Raw genomic sequence first — 17,890 nt, forward strand, 5'->3', positions numbered from 1 at the left:
AGGATGTTCCCTTCTAGTCTGAGTGCATTTTTTTTCCCTAAATCATGAAAGGGTATTGGGTTTTACTAAATGATTTTTCTATATCAATTTATAACATCACAGGACTTTCCTTCTTCCGTGTCTTTCTATGGTTGGCTACACTGATTGATTTCCAAATGTCAAACTAATTTGCATACCTAGAATAAAATTCACTTGTCCAAGGTGTATAACTTTTTTATGCTTTATTGAATTCCATTTGCTAATATTTTGTGGAGGGTTTTTGTGTTTAACTTTATAAGAAACACTGGTCTTCAGTTTCCTTTTTTGTACTGTCTTTGTCTGATTTTGGCATCAGAGTAATATTGGCCTCAAAGTGAATTTGAAAATGTCTTTCTTCTATTTTCTAGAACAGATTGTATAAAATTGACATTAATTCTTCTTTAAACATTTGACATACTCTTTCAATAAGGCCAACTGTGCCAAGGTTATTATTTTATGAAAGCTTGTTAATTATGAACTGAATTTATTTAATATTATAGGCCATTCAGATTTTCTTAATAGAATTTTAGATGTTTGTGATCTTCCAGGAATTGTTAAATTTCTTCTAAATTGCCAAATGTATTAGTGTAATGTTCCTTGTAGTTTCCTTATTATCCTTTTAATTGCTATAAAATCACTATTGTCCACTATTTTAATATTGATATTGGCAATTTGTGTTTTTTCTTCTTCATTTATTTGTCAGTCCTGCTAGAGGTTTACTTTTTTAAAACCACTGAAATTCATTTTATGAAAGAAATTGTATATCTCTTTCTTCCTCCTTCCATCTGATGACTGGTTTGCATTTTTCTTTTCTGATAAGGAGAAGCAGCTCTTAATATTTGGGAAATAATGCCTCACAATAAGATCATGGGGTCTGGCCAACTTTTGATACTATTATTATTTGTTCCTTGTCAGTCTAATATGGATGTAATAGTTTATATTTCTGTGGCATGAAAAGTCCTCAGGATTTGGACTTTGTTTTACCTACTGATTATATCTATTGTTTAAAAAATATGTTATGACCTTGACTGTATCTAGGTGAAGTATAATGACTCAAAAATAATCAGAAATTCAGAGACATCCTACTTCCTCTTTAAAAAAGTATAATGACAATTCATTTGCCTGGCCATGTTACAAATTCAATGTTCTCCATATGTGAATTTTACAGATAACTTAATTGTTTCTCTGTAAACACTTCATATTTGTATTTGTAATTTTTGGGATGGGTTTTTAATTACACATTTATTTGCTGTCTCAAATAAAGGACATTAAATGTCAGTGTATGATGGTCAAGATTTGCTGTAGTCTTTCATTAAGAGATATTATTAATACTAACACATTTTCACAGAGTAATTTAAGACATTTTCTTAAATGTTGAGTAAATTATAATGATGATGACATAGTTATTACAAAATCCTTGAATGTGGAATTCAAATGGCTAAAAGTTGGGAAACACTGCTCTCATACATGGGAAAACCAATTCTAAATTTACTGAAGTATACAAGGGCAAATTTTCACAAGCTAAAGCTATTAAGTGATTAGAAGAAATCCTGGCAGTCAAGATTGTCTGGAGAATTTAAATAGTGCTGCTTGTAACAACATTTTCACTTTTCTTTCAGTTAAAACAATTATGTCTATTGCTAATCTACTGTGGTCTTCTTTGGCAATTGCTCTTCTGTCTGTTAAAAGAATCACTGAATTTGTTTTGCTTGCTTGCTAATCAAGATCCATGTAACCCTTTACTTTTTCTCCCCAGCATATGTAAATAATTCTATATATAACCATATAAAAGTAATGGTGAGGATAAGCAATTCCAAAAAATCCCAAATCACCTATCAATATTTTATATATGTTTAGGAATGTGTCTATATATATATATGGATCACATTGCCACTTAATAGAAAAAATAAAAAGAAAGTAAAAAATTATTATTGGCAATATACCTTGGTTAAGATGGTTATCATTACAAAATTGTAGAACAAGAAACCAGTTTGGATTCTCAGGTGGCTCCTCAGACTCAAAAATTGTGATAACTCATCACTATTTAATTACTATTTCATGGATTTACTTTGACATATAAATTAGATTTACATTTATAGCATATTCAACTACATAGTCACCCTTTCAGTAAAAGTTACTAGATCTAGGATCTATCCATTTAAATATAAGTTTAAGAATTAAAGGAGATACTGGTTTTATTCATAATAACAGCCATCATAATAATACCAAATATCAGGCTAAAAATATTACATCTTCTCTTTCCTTTATACTCTGCCTTCTTCATTCTACCTCTCAGGACCTAACCACTCTCAGTACTGCCTGTAGGACAAAGTCTTGCTGGCAATTCCATTAAAGGCTCTGGTTTAAATGGTTGAATTCTACAAAGTATTGCACTTGAAATTATGCCTTTATCTTCATTTTTTAAATTAAAAAAAAAAATTGGCTTTGTTGGGTCTTCATTTCTGCACGCTGGTTTTCTCCAGTTGTGGTGAGGGTGTCTATTCTTCATTGTGGCGTGCATGCTTCTGAGTGTGGTGGCTTCTCTTGCTGCAGAGCATGGGCTCTAGGTAAGTGGGCTTCAGTAGTTGCAACACACAGGCTCAGTAGTTCTGGCACGGGGGCTCTAGGGTGCATGGGCTTCAGTAGTTGTAGCATGGAGTCTTAGTAGTTATGGTTCATAGGCTTAGTTACTCTGCAGGATGTGGGATCTTCCAGGCACAGAGATAGAACCCATGTCCCCTGCATTGGCAGGCAGATTCTTAACCACTGTGCCACCAGGGAAGTCCCTATGCCTATATTTTCTGAAGAAGTCCTCTAATAACTTGGTAGGGACTGTAAACTCAGGAGGACTATGATTTAGTGTTAGTTTGTTCATTGGCTCTCCTGTGACCGTTACAAAGCAAAAGTATAACATAGCAAACATCGTTTGCAAAGAGAAGTCATTTTAATTCCTACTTTCACTAGCTGTATGAACTTTAGCAAGTTATGAAACCTCTTTTCTTCTATCAATATCATCAAATATTATATCTGCAAATAGCCTTAGAATAACACAATAATAATTCACACCCAAATGAGAGTTATTGAAGGTAATTATAATGGAGGTTCCACAAGTCTTAAAGAAGACTATTTTCAGTTTCTCAAATACCCCAAGCAATGTATCATATCTAGGGTTCATAAAGTCCACAGGAAAAATTATCTTTTTAATATGACTTTTTACAAACATTCAATGAACCAGAAGATATGCCTTAAATGAGAAATGAATGAAAAATTTTTATCATTTTATTTATTTATTAACTATTTCTTGGGGGGTACACCAAGTTCAATCATCTGTTTTTATACACACATCCCTGCATTCTCTGCCTCTCTCGACTCCCCCCCACACTCTCCATCCCAGTCCTCTAAGGCATCATCCATCCTCGAGTTGAACTCCCTTTATTATACAGCAACTTCCCACTGACTATCTATTTTACAGTTGGTAGTATATACATGTCTATCCTACTCTTTCACTTCATCTCAGCTTCCCCTTCAACCACCGCCCAGCCAAACCTCAAGTTCTCCAGTCCATTCTCTACATCTGCGTCCTTGTTCTTGTCTTGTCACTGAGTTCATCACTACCATTTTTAGATTCCATATATATGAGTTAGCATGCAGTATTTGTTTTTCTATTTCTGACTTACTTCACTCTCTATGACAGACTCTAGGTCTATCCACCTCATGACATATAGCTCCATCTCATTCCTTTTTATAACTGAGTAGTATTCCATTGTATATATATGCCACATCTTCTGTATCCATTCATTTGTTGATGGGCATTTCGGTTGCTTCCATGTCCTGGCTATTGTAAATAGTGCTGCAATAAACATTATGGTACATGTTTCTTTTTGGATTATGGTTTACTTTGGGTATATGCCCAGTAGTGGGATTACTGGATCATATGGTAGTTCTATTTGTAGTTTTTCAAGGAACTTCCAAATTGTTTTCCATAGTGGCTGTAACAATTTACATTTCCACCAACAGTGCAGGAGAGTTCCCTTTTCTCCACAATCTCTCCACAATTTATCGTTTCTATATATTTTGATGATGGCCATTCTGACTGATGTGTGGTGATCCTTATTGTGGCTTTGACTTGCATTTCTCTAATGATTAGCGATGTTGAACATCTTTTCATGTGTTTGTTGGCTATCAGTATGTCTTCTCTGGAGAAATGTCTCCTTAGGTCTTCCACGCATTTGTGGATTGGTTTATTTGTTTTTATGGTATTAAGCTGCATGAGCTGCTTGTATATTTTGGATGTTAATCCTTTGTCCGTTTTTTCGGTGGTAACTATTTTTTCCCATTATGAGGGTTGCTTTCTAGTCTTGTTTACGGTTTCTTTCACTGTGCAAAAGCTTTTGTTTCATTAGCTCCCATTTGTTTATTCTTGATTTTATTTCCATGATTCTAGGAGGTGGGTCCAAAAGGATCTCGCTTTGATGGATGTCATAGAGTGCTATGAATACGTTTTCCTCTAGGAGTTTTATACTGTCTGGCATTACATGTAGGTCTTTAATCCATTTTGAGTTTATTTTTGTGTATGGTGTTAGGAAGTGTTCTAATTTCATTCTTTTACATGTTGCTGTCCAATTTTCCCAGCACCACATATTGAAGAGGCTGTCTTTTTTCCATTGTATATCCTTGCCTTCTTTATCAAAGATAAGGTGCCCATATGTGCTTGGGCTTACCTCTGAGTTCTCTATTCTATTCCATTGATCTTCCTTTCTAGTTTTGCACCAGTACCATACTGTCATGATCTCTATGGCCTTGTAGTATAGCTTGAAGTCAGGAAGCTTGATTCCACCAACTCCATTTTTCCTTCTCAAGATTGCTTTGGCTATTCGGGGTCTTTTGCGTTTCCATACAAATCGTAAGATTTCTTGCTCTAGTTCTGTGAAAAATGCCATTGGTAATTTGATCGGGATTGCATTGAATCTGTAAATTGTTTTGGGTAGTACAGTCATTTTCGCTATGTTGATTCTTCCAATGCAAGAACATGGTATATCCCTCCATCGGTTTGTGTCGTCTTTGATTTCTTTCATCAGTGTCTTAAAGTTTTCTGCATACAGATCTTTCGCCTCCTTAGGCAGGTTTATTCCTAGGTATTTTATTCTTTTTGTTGCAATGGTGAATGGGAGAGTTTCCTTAATTTCTCTTTCTGCTCTTCCGTTGTTAGTGCATAGGAATGCAAGAGATTTCTGCGCATTAATTTTGTATCCTGTTATTTTACTAAACTCATGAATTAGTGCTACCAGTTTTCTGGTAGAGTCTTTAGGGTTTTCTATGTATAATATCATGTCATCTGCAAAGAGTGACAATTTTACTCCTTCTTTTCCAATTTGTATTCCTTTTATTTCTTTTTCTTCTCTGATTGCTGTGGCTAAAACTTCCAAAACTATGTTGAATAATAATGGTGAGAGTGGACACCCTTGTCTTGTTCCTGTTCTTAGGAGGAATTCTTTCAGTTTTTCCCCATTTAGAATGCTGTTGGCTTTTGGTTTCTCATATGTGGCTTTTATTATGTTGAGGTAATTTTCTTCTATCCCATTTTTTGGAGAGCTTTTATCATAAATGGTTGTTGAATCTTCTCAAAAGATTTTTCTGCATCTATTGAGAGTATCATATGGTTTTATTCTTCAATTTGTTGATATGATGAATCACATTGATTGATTTGTGTGTATTGAAGAATCCTTGCATCCCAGGGATAAACTCCACTTGATCATGGTGTATGATTTTTTTAATGTGCTGTGAATTCTGTTAGCTAGTAGTTTGTTGAGGATTTTTGCATCTATATTCATCAGTGATATTGGTCTGTAGTTTTCTTTTTATGTGACATCTTTGCCTGGTTTTGGTATCAGGGTGATGGTAGCCTCGTAAAATGTGTTTGGGAGTGTTCCTCCTTCTGCAATATTTTGGAAGAGTTTGAGAAGGATAGGTGTTAACTCTTCTCAAAATGTTTGAAAGAATCACCCGTGAACCCATCTGGTCCTGGGCTTTTATGTGTTTGGAGATTTTTAATCACTGCCTCAATTTCTGTACTTGTGATTTGTCTGTTCATGGTTTCTATTTCTTCCTGGTTCAGTCATGGAAGATTGTATTTTTCTAAGAATGTATCCATTTCTTCCAGGTTATCTAATTGATTGGCATAGAGTTGCTTGTAGTAGTCTCTCATGATGTTTTGTATTTCTGAGGTGTCCGTTTTTACTTCTCTTTTTTCTTTTCTAATTCTGTTGATGTGCATCTTCCCCCTTTTTTTCTTGATGAGTCTGGCTAATGGTTTATCAATTTTGTTAATCTTCTCAAAGAACCAGCTTTTAGTTTTATTTATTTTTCTTATATTTTCTTTCCTTTCTTTTTCATTTATTTCTGATCGGAATTTTATGATTTCTTTCCTTCTGCTCACTTTGGGGTTTCTTTGTTCTTCTGTCTCTAGAAGAGTTGTTTTACGTGTAAGATTAAGTTGTTTATTCAATAATTTTCTTGTTTCTTAAGGTAGGACTGTATTGTTATAAACTTCCCTCCTAGAAATGCTTTTGCTGCGTCCCATAGGTTTTGGGTTGTTGTGTTTTTGTTGTCATTTGTTTCCAGATATTTTTTGATTTCCTCTTTGATTTCTTTAGTGATTCCTTGGTTGTTTAAGAGTGAATTGTTTAGCCTCCATCTGTTTGCATTTTTTGCAGTTTTTTTCCTGTAATTGATATCTAGTCTCATGGCGATGTGGTCTGAGAAGATACTTGATATGATTTCAATTTTCTTGAATTTGCCGAGGTTTGATGTGTGACCCAAGATGAGATCTATCCTGGAATATGTTCCGTGTGCACTTGAGAAGAAAGTGTACTCTGTCGTTTTTGAATGGAATGTCCTATAAATTTCCATTAATTCGAGATGGTCTAATGTGTCATTTAAAGCTTGTGTGTCTTTATTTATTTTCTGTTTGGATGATGTGTCCCTTGATGTAAGTGGGGTGTTCAAGACTCCCACTATTATTTTGTTACTATCGAGATCCCCTTTTATAGATGTTAGCATTTGCCTTATGTATTGAGGTGCTCCTATGTTGGGGGCATAGATATTTACCATTGTGATATGCTCTTCTTGAATGGATTCCTTGATCATTATGGAGTGTCCTTCCTTGTCTCTTGTAATAGTCTTTACTTTCAAGTCTAATTTGTCTGATATGAGTATTGCTACTCCAGCTTTCTTTTGACTTCCATTTGCATGGAATATCTTTTTCCATCCCTTCACTTTCAGTCTATGTGTACCCCTTGGTCTGTAGTGGGTTTCTTGTAGGCAGCATGTAGAAGGGTCTTGTTTTTGTATCCATTCAGTCAGTCTGTGTCTTTTGATTGGAGCATTTAATCCACTTACATTTAAAGTGATTATTGACATGTGTGTTCCAATGACCATTTTCTTAATTGTTTTGGGTTTGTATTTGTAGGTGTTTTCCTTTTCTTGTGTTTCCTACTTAGAGAAGTTCCTTTAGCACTTGTTGTAAGGCTGGTTTGGTGGTGCTGAATTCTCTTCACTTTTGCTTGTCTGGAAAGCTTTTGATTTCTCCCTCAAATCTGAATGAGATTCTTGCTGGGTAGAGTATTCTTGGCTGTAGATTTCTCTCTTTCAGGACTTTCAGTATATCCTGACATTCCCTTCTGGCCAGCAGAGTTTCTGTAGAAAGATTAGCTGTTATCCTTATGGGGTTTCCCTTATATGTTGTTTGTTGCTTTTGTCCTGCTGCTTTTAGTATTTTTTCTTTGTGTTTAATTGTCGTTAGTTTGATTAATATGTGTGTTGGTGTATTTCTGCTTGGGTTTATTCTGAATGGGACTATCTGTGCTTCTTGGACTTGGTTAATTATTTCCTTTCCCATGTTGGAGAAGTTTTCCACTATAACCTCTTCAAATATTTTCTCAGACCCTTTCTTGTTTTCCTCTTTTTCTGGGATGCCTATACTTCGAATGTTGGTATGCTTAATGTTATCACTGAGGTCTCTGAGACTGTCTTCTAGTCTTTTTATTCTTTTTTCTTTTTCCTGCTCTGTGGTGTTTATTTCCCCCATTCTATCTTCCAACTCACTTATTCGTTCTTCTGCCTCAGTCATTCTGCTGGTTATAGCATCTAGAGTATTTTTAATTTCAGTTATGTTGTTATCCATTGCTGTTTCTTTTTCTGAGTTGTTATGAACTATTTCTTGTACTTTCTCTCTTTTGTTATTCAGATTTTGTTTCATTTTTACTATCATTACTCTGAATTCTTTTTCAGGCATTTTTCCTATTTCCTCCTCATTTATTTGGTCTTGTGGGGTTTTTTCCTCCTCCTTTGCCTGCATGTTGTTTCTTTGTTTCCTCATGGTTGTCCAAACTTTTGGGGTTGCTTGTCCTGGCGATAGAGGTGTTTATAGAAGACTGTCCAAGCCTCAGACTACTGTCCAAGTATTGGATTAAATGAATATTAAGTCTAGGAAACACATACATCTATAAGACACACAATTACTCAATCCATTAGGACATAAGGCTCTAGAAAGCCCTGACAGAACCCCAGTGTGCTATCAGATATTCAAAGAGAAACACAACCATAATTGACAACTGAAATAGAACAAATCAGAGACAAAAGCAGAAGCAAACAAACAAACAAATAACACCTTACACATACAAACATTAATCCAGGGAGATTTTGTAAGCTAGGTTCAAATATAGAAAAGAGCCAGAGTACCACCAGAAAGAATGGAGATTCTCAGAATGTAATTAGACAACTGTACTAAGAACTAAGATAAAGACAAAAGCTTAATAGTAAATACCAAGGCAGTGCGTCATCTGGAGAATAGAGCAAGGAGTCTGAGCAGACCGATAGTGTTGCCTATAAGTACGTTAAGGTAAAATAAACTTAAAATGGCTGGAAGAAAGGGGAACAGAAGAGTGTACTGTGGTTGGAAATATGCAAATAAAAAGAAAGGAATAGAAATGTATAAAAGATAGGAATGAAAGGAAGATATGAGAGATATATTGTCCATATATCTATCTATATATATAGATAGATATATATAGATATATATATACTACCAAAAACTAAGCTAGATATAGAAGTATATAAAAAGGCAAAAAAAAAAAAAGAATAAAACATGTCATTAAGGAATTATGTTATAAAACTTGTAGATCCCTTAGGGCTAAGATCGTATTTAATAAAGAAAAAAGAAAAAGAGAGAGAGAGAGAAAAAGAAAAGAAAAAAAAAATCCAGAACTGATCCCAGAATGGGCCAGTTCAATAGGTATTGATACTACTATTTCTGTTTCCTTAGCGTCTCAGCTGTAAGTGTCCTTCTCCTTGCCTTGGGGTTTTTTGCATTATTCTGTGACCAGCAGAGGTTCCTTTATTGTTCCTCTGTAATTGTTGGTGTGTGGGGAGGGAGAGGGTACAATAGTGGCTCCTTCTCCTGGGCATGAGTGAGCAGTGGTGCACTGTTGTTTCAGTCAGGTTTGGAGATGCCTGTTGCAGAGGGACGCTGGTGGCTCAGGCGTAAACAGAAAGTCCTAGAGTTGGGCCTCTCTCGGGTTTTTTTTGTTGTTGTTGCCGTTGTTGTTGTTTTTTTTATCTCTCTCTGCAGCCTCCCTGCTGCTGGCACTGCAAGGGTTTTTAATCTAGCCCTGCCCGAGCGCCTGAGGGTGCTTATTATCCCTGAGCGCCTTAGGTGGCCCACAGGCATCTCTCCACTGCCTATTGCAGTGGCACCAAAAGAGAGAGAGAGGCTAGGCGTGGCTCCTCCCCCCAGCCCATGAGCCTGCAGCCTCCAGCCTCCATCATGGCCGGGCAGCTCTCAGGGACGGGCACTCCTCTCCACGGACCTCCTCCCTCCTGTCCTCTCGGTCCGTCACCCTACCGGCAACAATGTTTCTCACCCTGAACCAGCTCTCCGCTTCCCACGCTCCTGCTCCCGGACACTCCGTTCAGCTGCGGATCAATGTCTCGGTCCGGGAACACTGAGCTGCACTGCGGACCCTCCTTATGTTTCTCACTCCCTCCCGTCTGCCACAGCTCTGCCGATTCACCCTCTTTGAGCCCTCGTAGATGCCTCCCTACCGACTATGTCGGGCTCCCCATGGTCCTTTCTGGTGTCTGAGGCCGTCTGCTGGTGTTCAGCTGGTTCTCTGTGGGAATTACTGTGTCCTTCTGTGCATTCCCAATTCATCTGTGGAGAGTGATGCACTGCATGTCTCTCTACTTCACCGCCATCTTTTCTCTTCCTTTTTCATTTCTAATTCTGTTGTTTTGCATCTTCTCCCTTTTTTTTTTTGATGAGTCTGGCTAATGGTTTATCAATTTTGTTAATGTTCTCAAAGAATCAGCTTTTAGTTTTATTATTTTTTGCTATTGCTTCCTTCCTTTCTTTTTCATTTATTTCTGCTCTGATCTTTATGATTTCTTTCCTTCTGCTCATTTAGGGGCTTCTCTGTTCTTCTTTTTCTAATTGTTTTAGGTGTAAGGTTAGGTGGTTTCTTCAATATTTTTCTTGTTTCTTAAGGTAGGAGTGTATTGCTATAAACTTTCCTCTAAGAACTGCTTTTGCTGTTTCCCATAGGTTTTGGATTGTTGTGTTTTCATTGTTGTTTGTTTCTAGATATTTTTTGATTTCCTCTTTGATTTCTTTAGTGATTTCTTGGTTGTTTAACAGTGAACTGTTTAGCCTGCATGTGGTTGTTATTTTGAGTTTATTTCCTGTAATTGATATCTAATCTCATGGCATTGTGGTCTGAGAAGATGCATGATATGATTTCAATTTTCTTGAATTTACTGAGGTTTGATTTGTGACTCAAGATGTGTTCTATCCTGGAAAATGTTCCATGTGTACTTGAGAAGTAAGTGTATTCTGTCATTTTTGGATGGAATGTCCTGTAAATATCAGTTAAGTCAAGAGGGTCTAATGTGTCATTTAAAGCTCATGTGTCCTTTTTTATTTTCTGTTTGGATGATCTGTCCATTGATGTAAGTGAGGTGTTCAAGTCCCCTACTCTTATTGTGTTACTGTCAATGTCCCATTTTATGGCTGTTAGCATTTGCCTTATATATTGAGATGTTCCTATGTTGGTGGCATAGATATTTACCATTGTGATATGTTCTTCTTGAATGGATCCCTTGATCATTATGGAGTGTCCTTCCTTGTCTCTTTTAACAGTCTTTACTTTCAAGTCTAATTTGTCTCATATGAGTATTGCTACTAGAGCTTTCTTTTGACTTCCATTTGCATGGAATATCTTTTTCCATCCCTTTGCTTTCAGTCTATATGTATCCCTTGGTCTGAAGTGGGTTTCTTGTAGGCAGCATGTAGAAAGGTCTTGTTTTTGTATCCATTCAGCCTGTCTGTGTCTTTTGGTTGGAGCATTTAATCCACTTACATTTAAGGTGATTATTGACATATGTGTTCCAATTACCATTGTCTTAATTGTTTTGGGTTCGTATTTGTAGGTGTTTTCCTTTTCTTGTGTTTCCTACTTAGAGAAGTTCCTTTAGCACTTGTTGTAAGGCTGGTTTGGTGGTGCTGAATTCTCTTCACTTTTGCTTGTCTGGAAAGCTTTTGATTTCTCCCTCAAATCTGAATGAGATTCTTGCTGGGTAGAGTATTCTTGGCTGTAGGTTTCTGTCTTTCAGGACTTTCAGTATATCCTGCCATTCCCTTCTGGCCTGCAAAGTTTCTGCAGAAAGTTCAGCTGTTTTCCTTATGGATTTTCCTTTATATGTTGTTTGTTGCTTTTCTCTTGCTGCTTTTAATATTTTTTCTCTTTGTTTAATTTTTGTTAATTTGATTAATATGTGCCTCATTGTATTTCTCCTTGGGTTTATTCTGTATGGGACTCTCTGTGCTTCTTGGACTTGGTTAATTATTTCCTTTCCCATGTTGGGAAATTTTCCACTATAGCCTCTTCAAATGTTTTCTCACACCCTCTCTTTTTTTTCTTTTTCTTCTGGGATGCCGATAATTCGAATGTTGGTATGCTTAATGTTATCACTGAGGTCTCTGAGACTGTCTTCTATTCTTTTTATTCTTTTTTCTTTTTCCTGCTCCGTGGTGTTTATTTCCCCCATTCTATCTTCCAACTCACTTATTCATTCTTCTGTCTCAGACATTCTGCTGGTTATAGCATCTAGAGTATTTTTAATTTCAGTTATTTTGTTATCCATTGCTGTTTGTTTTTCTGAGTTGTTATGAACTGTTTCTTGTACTTTCTCTATTTTGTTATTGAGATTTTGTATCATTTTACTATCATTACTCTGAATTCTTTTTCAGGCTTTTTTCCTATTTCCTTTTCATTTATTTGGTTTTATGGGTTTTTTTCCTGCTCCTTTGTCTGCATTGTGATTCTTTTTTTCATAATTGTAGTCCAAACTTTTGGGGTTGCTTGTCCCAGCGATAGAGGTGTTTATAGAGGACTGTCCAAGCCTCAGACTAATTTCTGAGTGTTGAGTTACACAGATACTAAGTCTAGGAAACCCATATGTATAAGACACACAATTACTGAATCCATTAGGACATAAGGCTCTGGAAAAACCTGACAGAAGAACCCCAGTATACTATCAGATTTTCAAAGAGAAACACAACATAAATTGTCAACTAAATCAGAACAAAACAGAAACAGAAGCAAAAACAAACAAACAAATAACACCTTACACATACCAACACTAATCCAGGGAGATTTTGTAAGCTAGGATCAAATATAAAAAAGGGTTAGAGTACCAGCAGACATAATGGAGATTCTCAGAATGAAATTAAACAATTGTAGTAAGAACTAAGACAAAGATAAAAACTTAATATTAAATTCCAAGGTGGTGTTTCATCTGGAGAATAGATCAAAGAGTCTGAGCAGGTCAATAGTGTTGCTTATAAGTATGTTAAGATAAAATAAACTAAAAATGGATGGAAGACAGGGGAACAGAAGAGCATAGTGTGCTTGGAAATATGCAAATTAAAAGAAAGGGATAGAAATGTGTAAAAGATAGGTATGAAATGAAGGTATGAGTGATATATTGTCCATACTACCAAAAACTTAGCTACAAATAGAAGAATATAAAAAGGCAAAAAAATAGAATAAAAAATAGAATTAAAAATATGTTATAAACTTGTAGATCCCTTAGGACTAAGATCGTAATTAATAAAGGAAAAAATATCCAGAACTGATCCCAGAATGGACCAGTTCAATAGAATTGATACTAATATTTCTGTTTCCTTAGAGTCTCAGCTGTAAGTGTCCTTCTACTTGCCTTGGGTTTTTTTGTATTATTCTGTGACTTGTAGAGCTTCCTTTATTGTTCATCTGTAAGTGCTGGTGTGTGGGGAGGGAGAAGGTAAAATAGTGGCTCCTTCCCCTGGGAGGGAGTGAGCAGTTGTGTACTGTTGTTTCAGTCGGTGCTTGGAGGTGCCTGTTGCAGTGGTATGCCGGTGTCTCAGGTGTAAACAGAAAGTCTCAGAGTTGGGCCTCTCTCAGTCTTTTTTTTATTATTATTTTCGCAGCAGCCTCCCTGCTGCCAGAGTTCCAAGGGGTTTTAATCTAGCCCTGCCCAAGGGCCTGAGGGTTCTTATTATCCCTGAGTGACTTAGGTGGCTCCACTGCCCTCTGCACGTGCCAAAAGAGAGAGAGAGGCTATGCCCGTGGCTCCTGCCCCCTGCCCGTGAGCCTGCAGCATCCAGCTGCCATCATGGCAGGGTAGGTCTCAGGGGCAGGCACTCCTCTCCGTGGACCTCTTCTCTTCTATCCCCTCAGTCAATCACCCATCTGGCAACAATTTTTCTCACCCTGAATCAGCTCTCCAGTTCCAATGCTCCCACTCCCGGACCCACCGTTCAGCTGTGAATCGATGTCTCAGTCTGGGAATGCTGAGCTGTGATGTGGATCCTCTGTGTGTTTCTCACTCCCTCCCATCTGCCACAGCTCCGCAGTTTCACCCTCTTTGAGCTGTCATAGTTGCCTCCCTACATGTTATGTCGGGATCCTTGCAGTCCTTTCAGGTGTCCAAGGCCATCTGCTGGTGTTCAGTTGGTTCTCTGTGGGGATTATTGCATCCTTTGGTGCATTCCCAATGCATCTGTGGAGAAGGATGCATTCCACGTCCCTCTACTTCACCACCATCTTTTTTTTAAATGCAAATTTGTAAACAAAATATTTCAGGATAAAAGATCTATAAGGGAAAAGGAAATAATTAGAAGGATTCCTAGTAATAACATATTGAACATAGCTGATTTAAATTCATATGGAAGCAATATAGCACAGTGGTTCAGTGTCAAGGCTTGATTGATTGATTTAAGTTCAAATCCCAACTGTCCTTGAGTAAGATACTTCTCTTCTGTAAGCCTTAGTGATTTTGAAATAACATTAATAATATCTACTAAGTATTATATAATATAATATGCATAAAAGTATTTTGAAAATTATAAAATGCTACATAAATGTCTAGCAAGATTACTTTTTGTTCTTTCATAAGGATTTTCCACTACTTCAAATCTTCTCTATAGATGTGTCACCATAGTTTTTTTTTTTTTTAAGGGTAGAGATATTGCTTTATTTGAGAAACTTTCTTCCAAACTACTCTTATGTGTTTTAAAAAGTCATAAAGAGCATCCAAGAAGAAAACAGATGCAGTTTCCATAGGAATAAACACAAAAAAATGGGGTTGATGATTGCCCCAAATGATATTTCCTAAAGGAAAAAAATGTAATATTTAACCTTCTTTTTTTGAGGCAGGGTAAGTGAACTACACATGTCATAAATAAATTTTTCTTACTTTACAAGGAGGAGGGACTGTGATCCTGTTTTTGATGCATATTAAATACAAAATACAAAATCCACTGTTCTGATCAAGATGAGGAAAAAAAATATTCTTCAACATTTCAATTCTCATGCAATGAAATCCAAAGGTCTGTTGAATCCACCTTTTTGATTCATGTACTGCCTATACTTCATCTTCTGAGACACATTTATGGCATAGGCATTTACAGAGCCATCCACCTTTTTCCCTTTTGTGGAGTCAAAGGAGGCAAATGCCATTAACTTCATCATTTCTATTTCTTCCTCTGTTTTGCCCTCTAAGTCTTCCTCAGTTATCTCACGTTCTTTGCTCTTTGTTTCTTTTGTTTCTTTCTTCTCTTCATCTCTTCTTTCTTTTAGTCGAGAAGGGAAAGGAGATGTGGATCTATGTCGCCTTGGGGACCTGGAACGTCTTCTGTGTGGGGATCGCGAGCGGCTTCTTCTCCTATCTCGCTCTCGGGACCAGGACCTTTCTCGGCGCCTGCGTTCTCTCTCCTGGGACGTGGACCGGGGCCGCCTACACTCCCTCCGCGGGGAGCGGCTGCGACTGCGACCCATTCGGAGCCCTCCTCTAGCTCACGCCCCACCATAGGTTTTTATATTGATCTTGAACTACAATGATTTTATCCTTTGACAGTGTTGGAAGTTGAGATCTTTCCAAAACTCACATAATACCTTTAGGAGGTTTGTTTTTCACATCTCTTGTGTTGATTTAACTTTGTCATTTTTGTTTTATTTCTATTCAGAAATAGCTAATATAATGGCTAAATTCAAGTAATTTCCCCATGCTTCTTCCATCTCTTTTATAGAATTTACTGATGTCTTTGTAAAAGTGTCTTTTTTATTCAGGAGTGTCTATTGAAGCTAATCTTTACAGAAGCCCATTAAGAATTGGTGGTCTAAAGGATTAGATCTCTTTTATAGGCCTAAAGTGGCTGAAGGAATTGCTTATATCTATTTCAATGATGGCTTTTATGAATTATTAGAAGAGGATTTTACAATTGGGTCTTGTTGATTAAAAATACTTTGATGTTCCAATTGTCAAAGTTCCTAGGCAATGCTGATGAGGTCTGTAATCAGGACAAGCTTTGGTAGGTCAGCCACTTCATGTGAAGTGATGATGATGATGATGATGATTATTATTATTATTAGGCAAACAAAGGCAGGTTCTGAGAGGCATTGGAGCAAATGGGCAGCAGTGTCACAGCCTTAATGAAGGAACACTGCCCTCCAAACCACATTGTTTTAGGGACTTGTTATCTCCTGTGGAAAGAGTTTTTCAAACATGTGCATTAGTGCTCAGTAAAAAGAAAAAAAAATGGAAGGCATGCACCACAATGTTAATAGGAGTTATATTTAAATAATGGGATTAGAGTGATTTTTTGAATATTTCAAATATTCTGTGTTAAACATGAATTATTTTTATAGTAGGATAAAATAATGTATATTACCTTTAATGCAAAATGACCTACCAGGCCAGGTCTTTTGGTCATTTTTAGACTTCAAGACAGGGAGTCTTATCTTTCTCCTTATTGTAAATTATACACGGACTTTAGTTGCTTTTTTTGCAGTTGTTATTTTCTTCTTGAATTAATTAACAGGAAAGACCCCCTGCCTTTGACTATTATTATAATTCAACTGAAATTTATGTGTGCAAATTATTTGATTGTATAATGATAACCCGGTTGCCTTTCTGTTCACACAGGCCTCTAGCCTTCCTACCTGGGAACACTTAACCCTAATTCAGGCACCAAAGCTCCAGTTCTGCCTCTAGTGAGCAATTGCTATATTTCAACAGCTAACTCTCTCAGTATCAAGTCAGACATTGAAAGTTTTACTTCTAATTTTTGGGGGTGTTATTGTGTAGTAGAAATTGTAAGAACCTTGGAACCAGAAAAGCCTAGGTTCATAAATCTAGCTTCTCAATTTTGTAGTTTGATTTCTGGCAAACCACTTAGAATCTTTGCACAACAGTTTCCCCTACCTGTTTGGTGAGGATAATAATAGCACTTATTGGGTTTTAAGGAGTAAATAGAATAATATTTACATTATATTTTGCCTGTTTTTTTTTTTTGCTTGTTTTTGTTTTTGCACATAGTGGGTGCTTGGCAAATGGTGGTTTTTATTTTATAGTACTTATAATAATAAATAAGAGTATAATTATAATTAATATCTTTAATATTGTCCTCATCCTATAAGGATGCATGCAAATTAGAAAATAAGAGGCTTAATTCTCCCTTTTGAAAATGAGGATAGAGATATTTATCACTTCCCTTTTTAGAAAACTTTGAAGTGCTTTCTCATTTTTTTTAAATGCAAACACCTTGAGAGCCATCTTTTTGAAATTCAAACGTCAAGGGAGATATCTCCCCTATCTCCCAGTTCCTGTGGAAGAGTAAGAGCCTAACTTTTGTGGATGCCTTGCTCCAATTTACAAACTACCTCCTATCATAAAACATGAGAAGTTCGCTTTTCCTCTGGATACAGCACATAAGTTAACACAGATGATCACCCCATTTACCAGGTAAAGTTACAGTGAACTATGTGTTAAAGAGGTTGCTAAGTCTTCTTACTTGTGGGCTAGGTATTGTTTATTTTGAAAACATATATATAAATGGATTGTATCTACTTAGCTTTATAAAGTAGTGAGATTCCTTTATGCTTTTGCAATTTTGAGTTCCTGTGGTACACATTAATTTCTGGTTTAATGCATATTCAATAAAGAAATTGCTTTCTTTCTCCACTATCTTTGAAGAGAGGGTTTCTTGAGTTGGTTGGGAGATTTTGTTTTTAATTATATTTCCCAACAATACTCTAAATCCAGATCTTTGCCTGAGATTAAGTCCACCCCTCCTGACTTGTCCTACTGCTGTTTAAATCAATGCTTGTTAGAAATTTTCTTCTTGAGATCTTCCTTCATATTTTTTAAAGTCTGTCTTCTTAATATATTTCAGTCTCTGACCTATTTGGTTGGCTTTCTGGTCACCTATTCTCTTTTATAACCAGCAACAGTAGTTCATCTATCTTACTCTCATTCTTATTTTCTGTCCCCTCCC

At 36.5% G+C, this 17,890-nt stretch overlaps 1 protein-coding gene across 1 annotated transcript; it reads right to left on the reverse strand.

Annotated features, from left to right (window-relative positions):
- Positions 1-14,924: 14,924 nt before the first annotated feature.
- Positions 14,925-15,400, reverse strand: LOC130842532 (U4/U6.U5 small nuclear ribonucleoprotein 27 kDa protein-like). The gene has a single exon (XM_057719192.1). It carries the CDS (start codon positions 15,390-15,392, stop codon positions 14,925-14,927), a length of 468 nt encoding a protein of 155 aa, XP_057575175.1. The 5' UTR covers positions 15,393-15,400.
- Positions 15,401-17,890: the final 2,490 nt, after the last annotated feature.

The sequence above is a fragment of the Hippopotamus amphibius genome, chromosome X (genome assembly GCF_030028045.1).
Source record: "Hippopotamus amphibius kiboko isolate mHipAmp2 chromosome X, mHipAmp2.hap2, whole genome shotgun sequence".
NCBI lineage: Eukaryota > Metazoa > Chordata > Mammalia > Artiodactyla > Hippopotamidae > Hippopotamus > Hippopotamus amphibius.

What these genes read in the sequence shown, in the direction of transcription:
- LOC130842532 (XM_057719192.1), bottom strand. Translation starts at nt 15,392, where the DNA reads ATGGGTCGCAGTCGCAGCCGCTCCCCGCGGAGGGAGTGTAGGCGGCCC.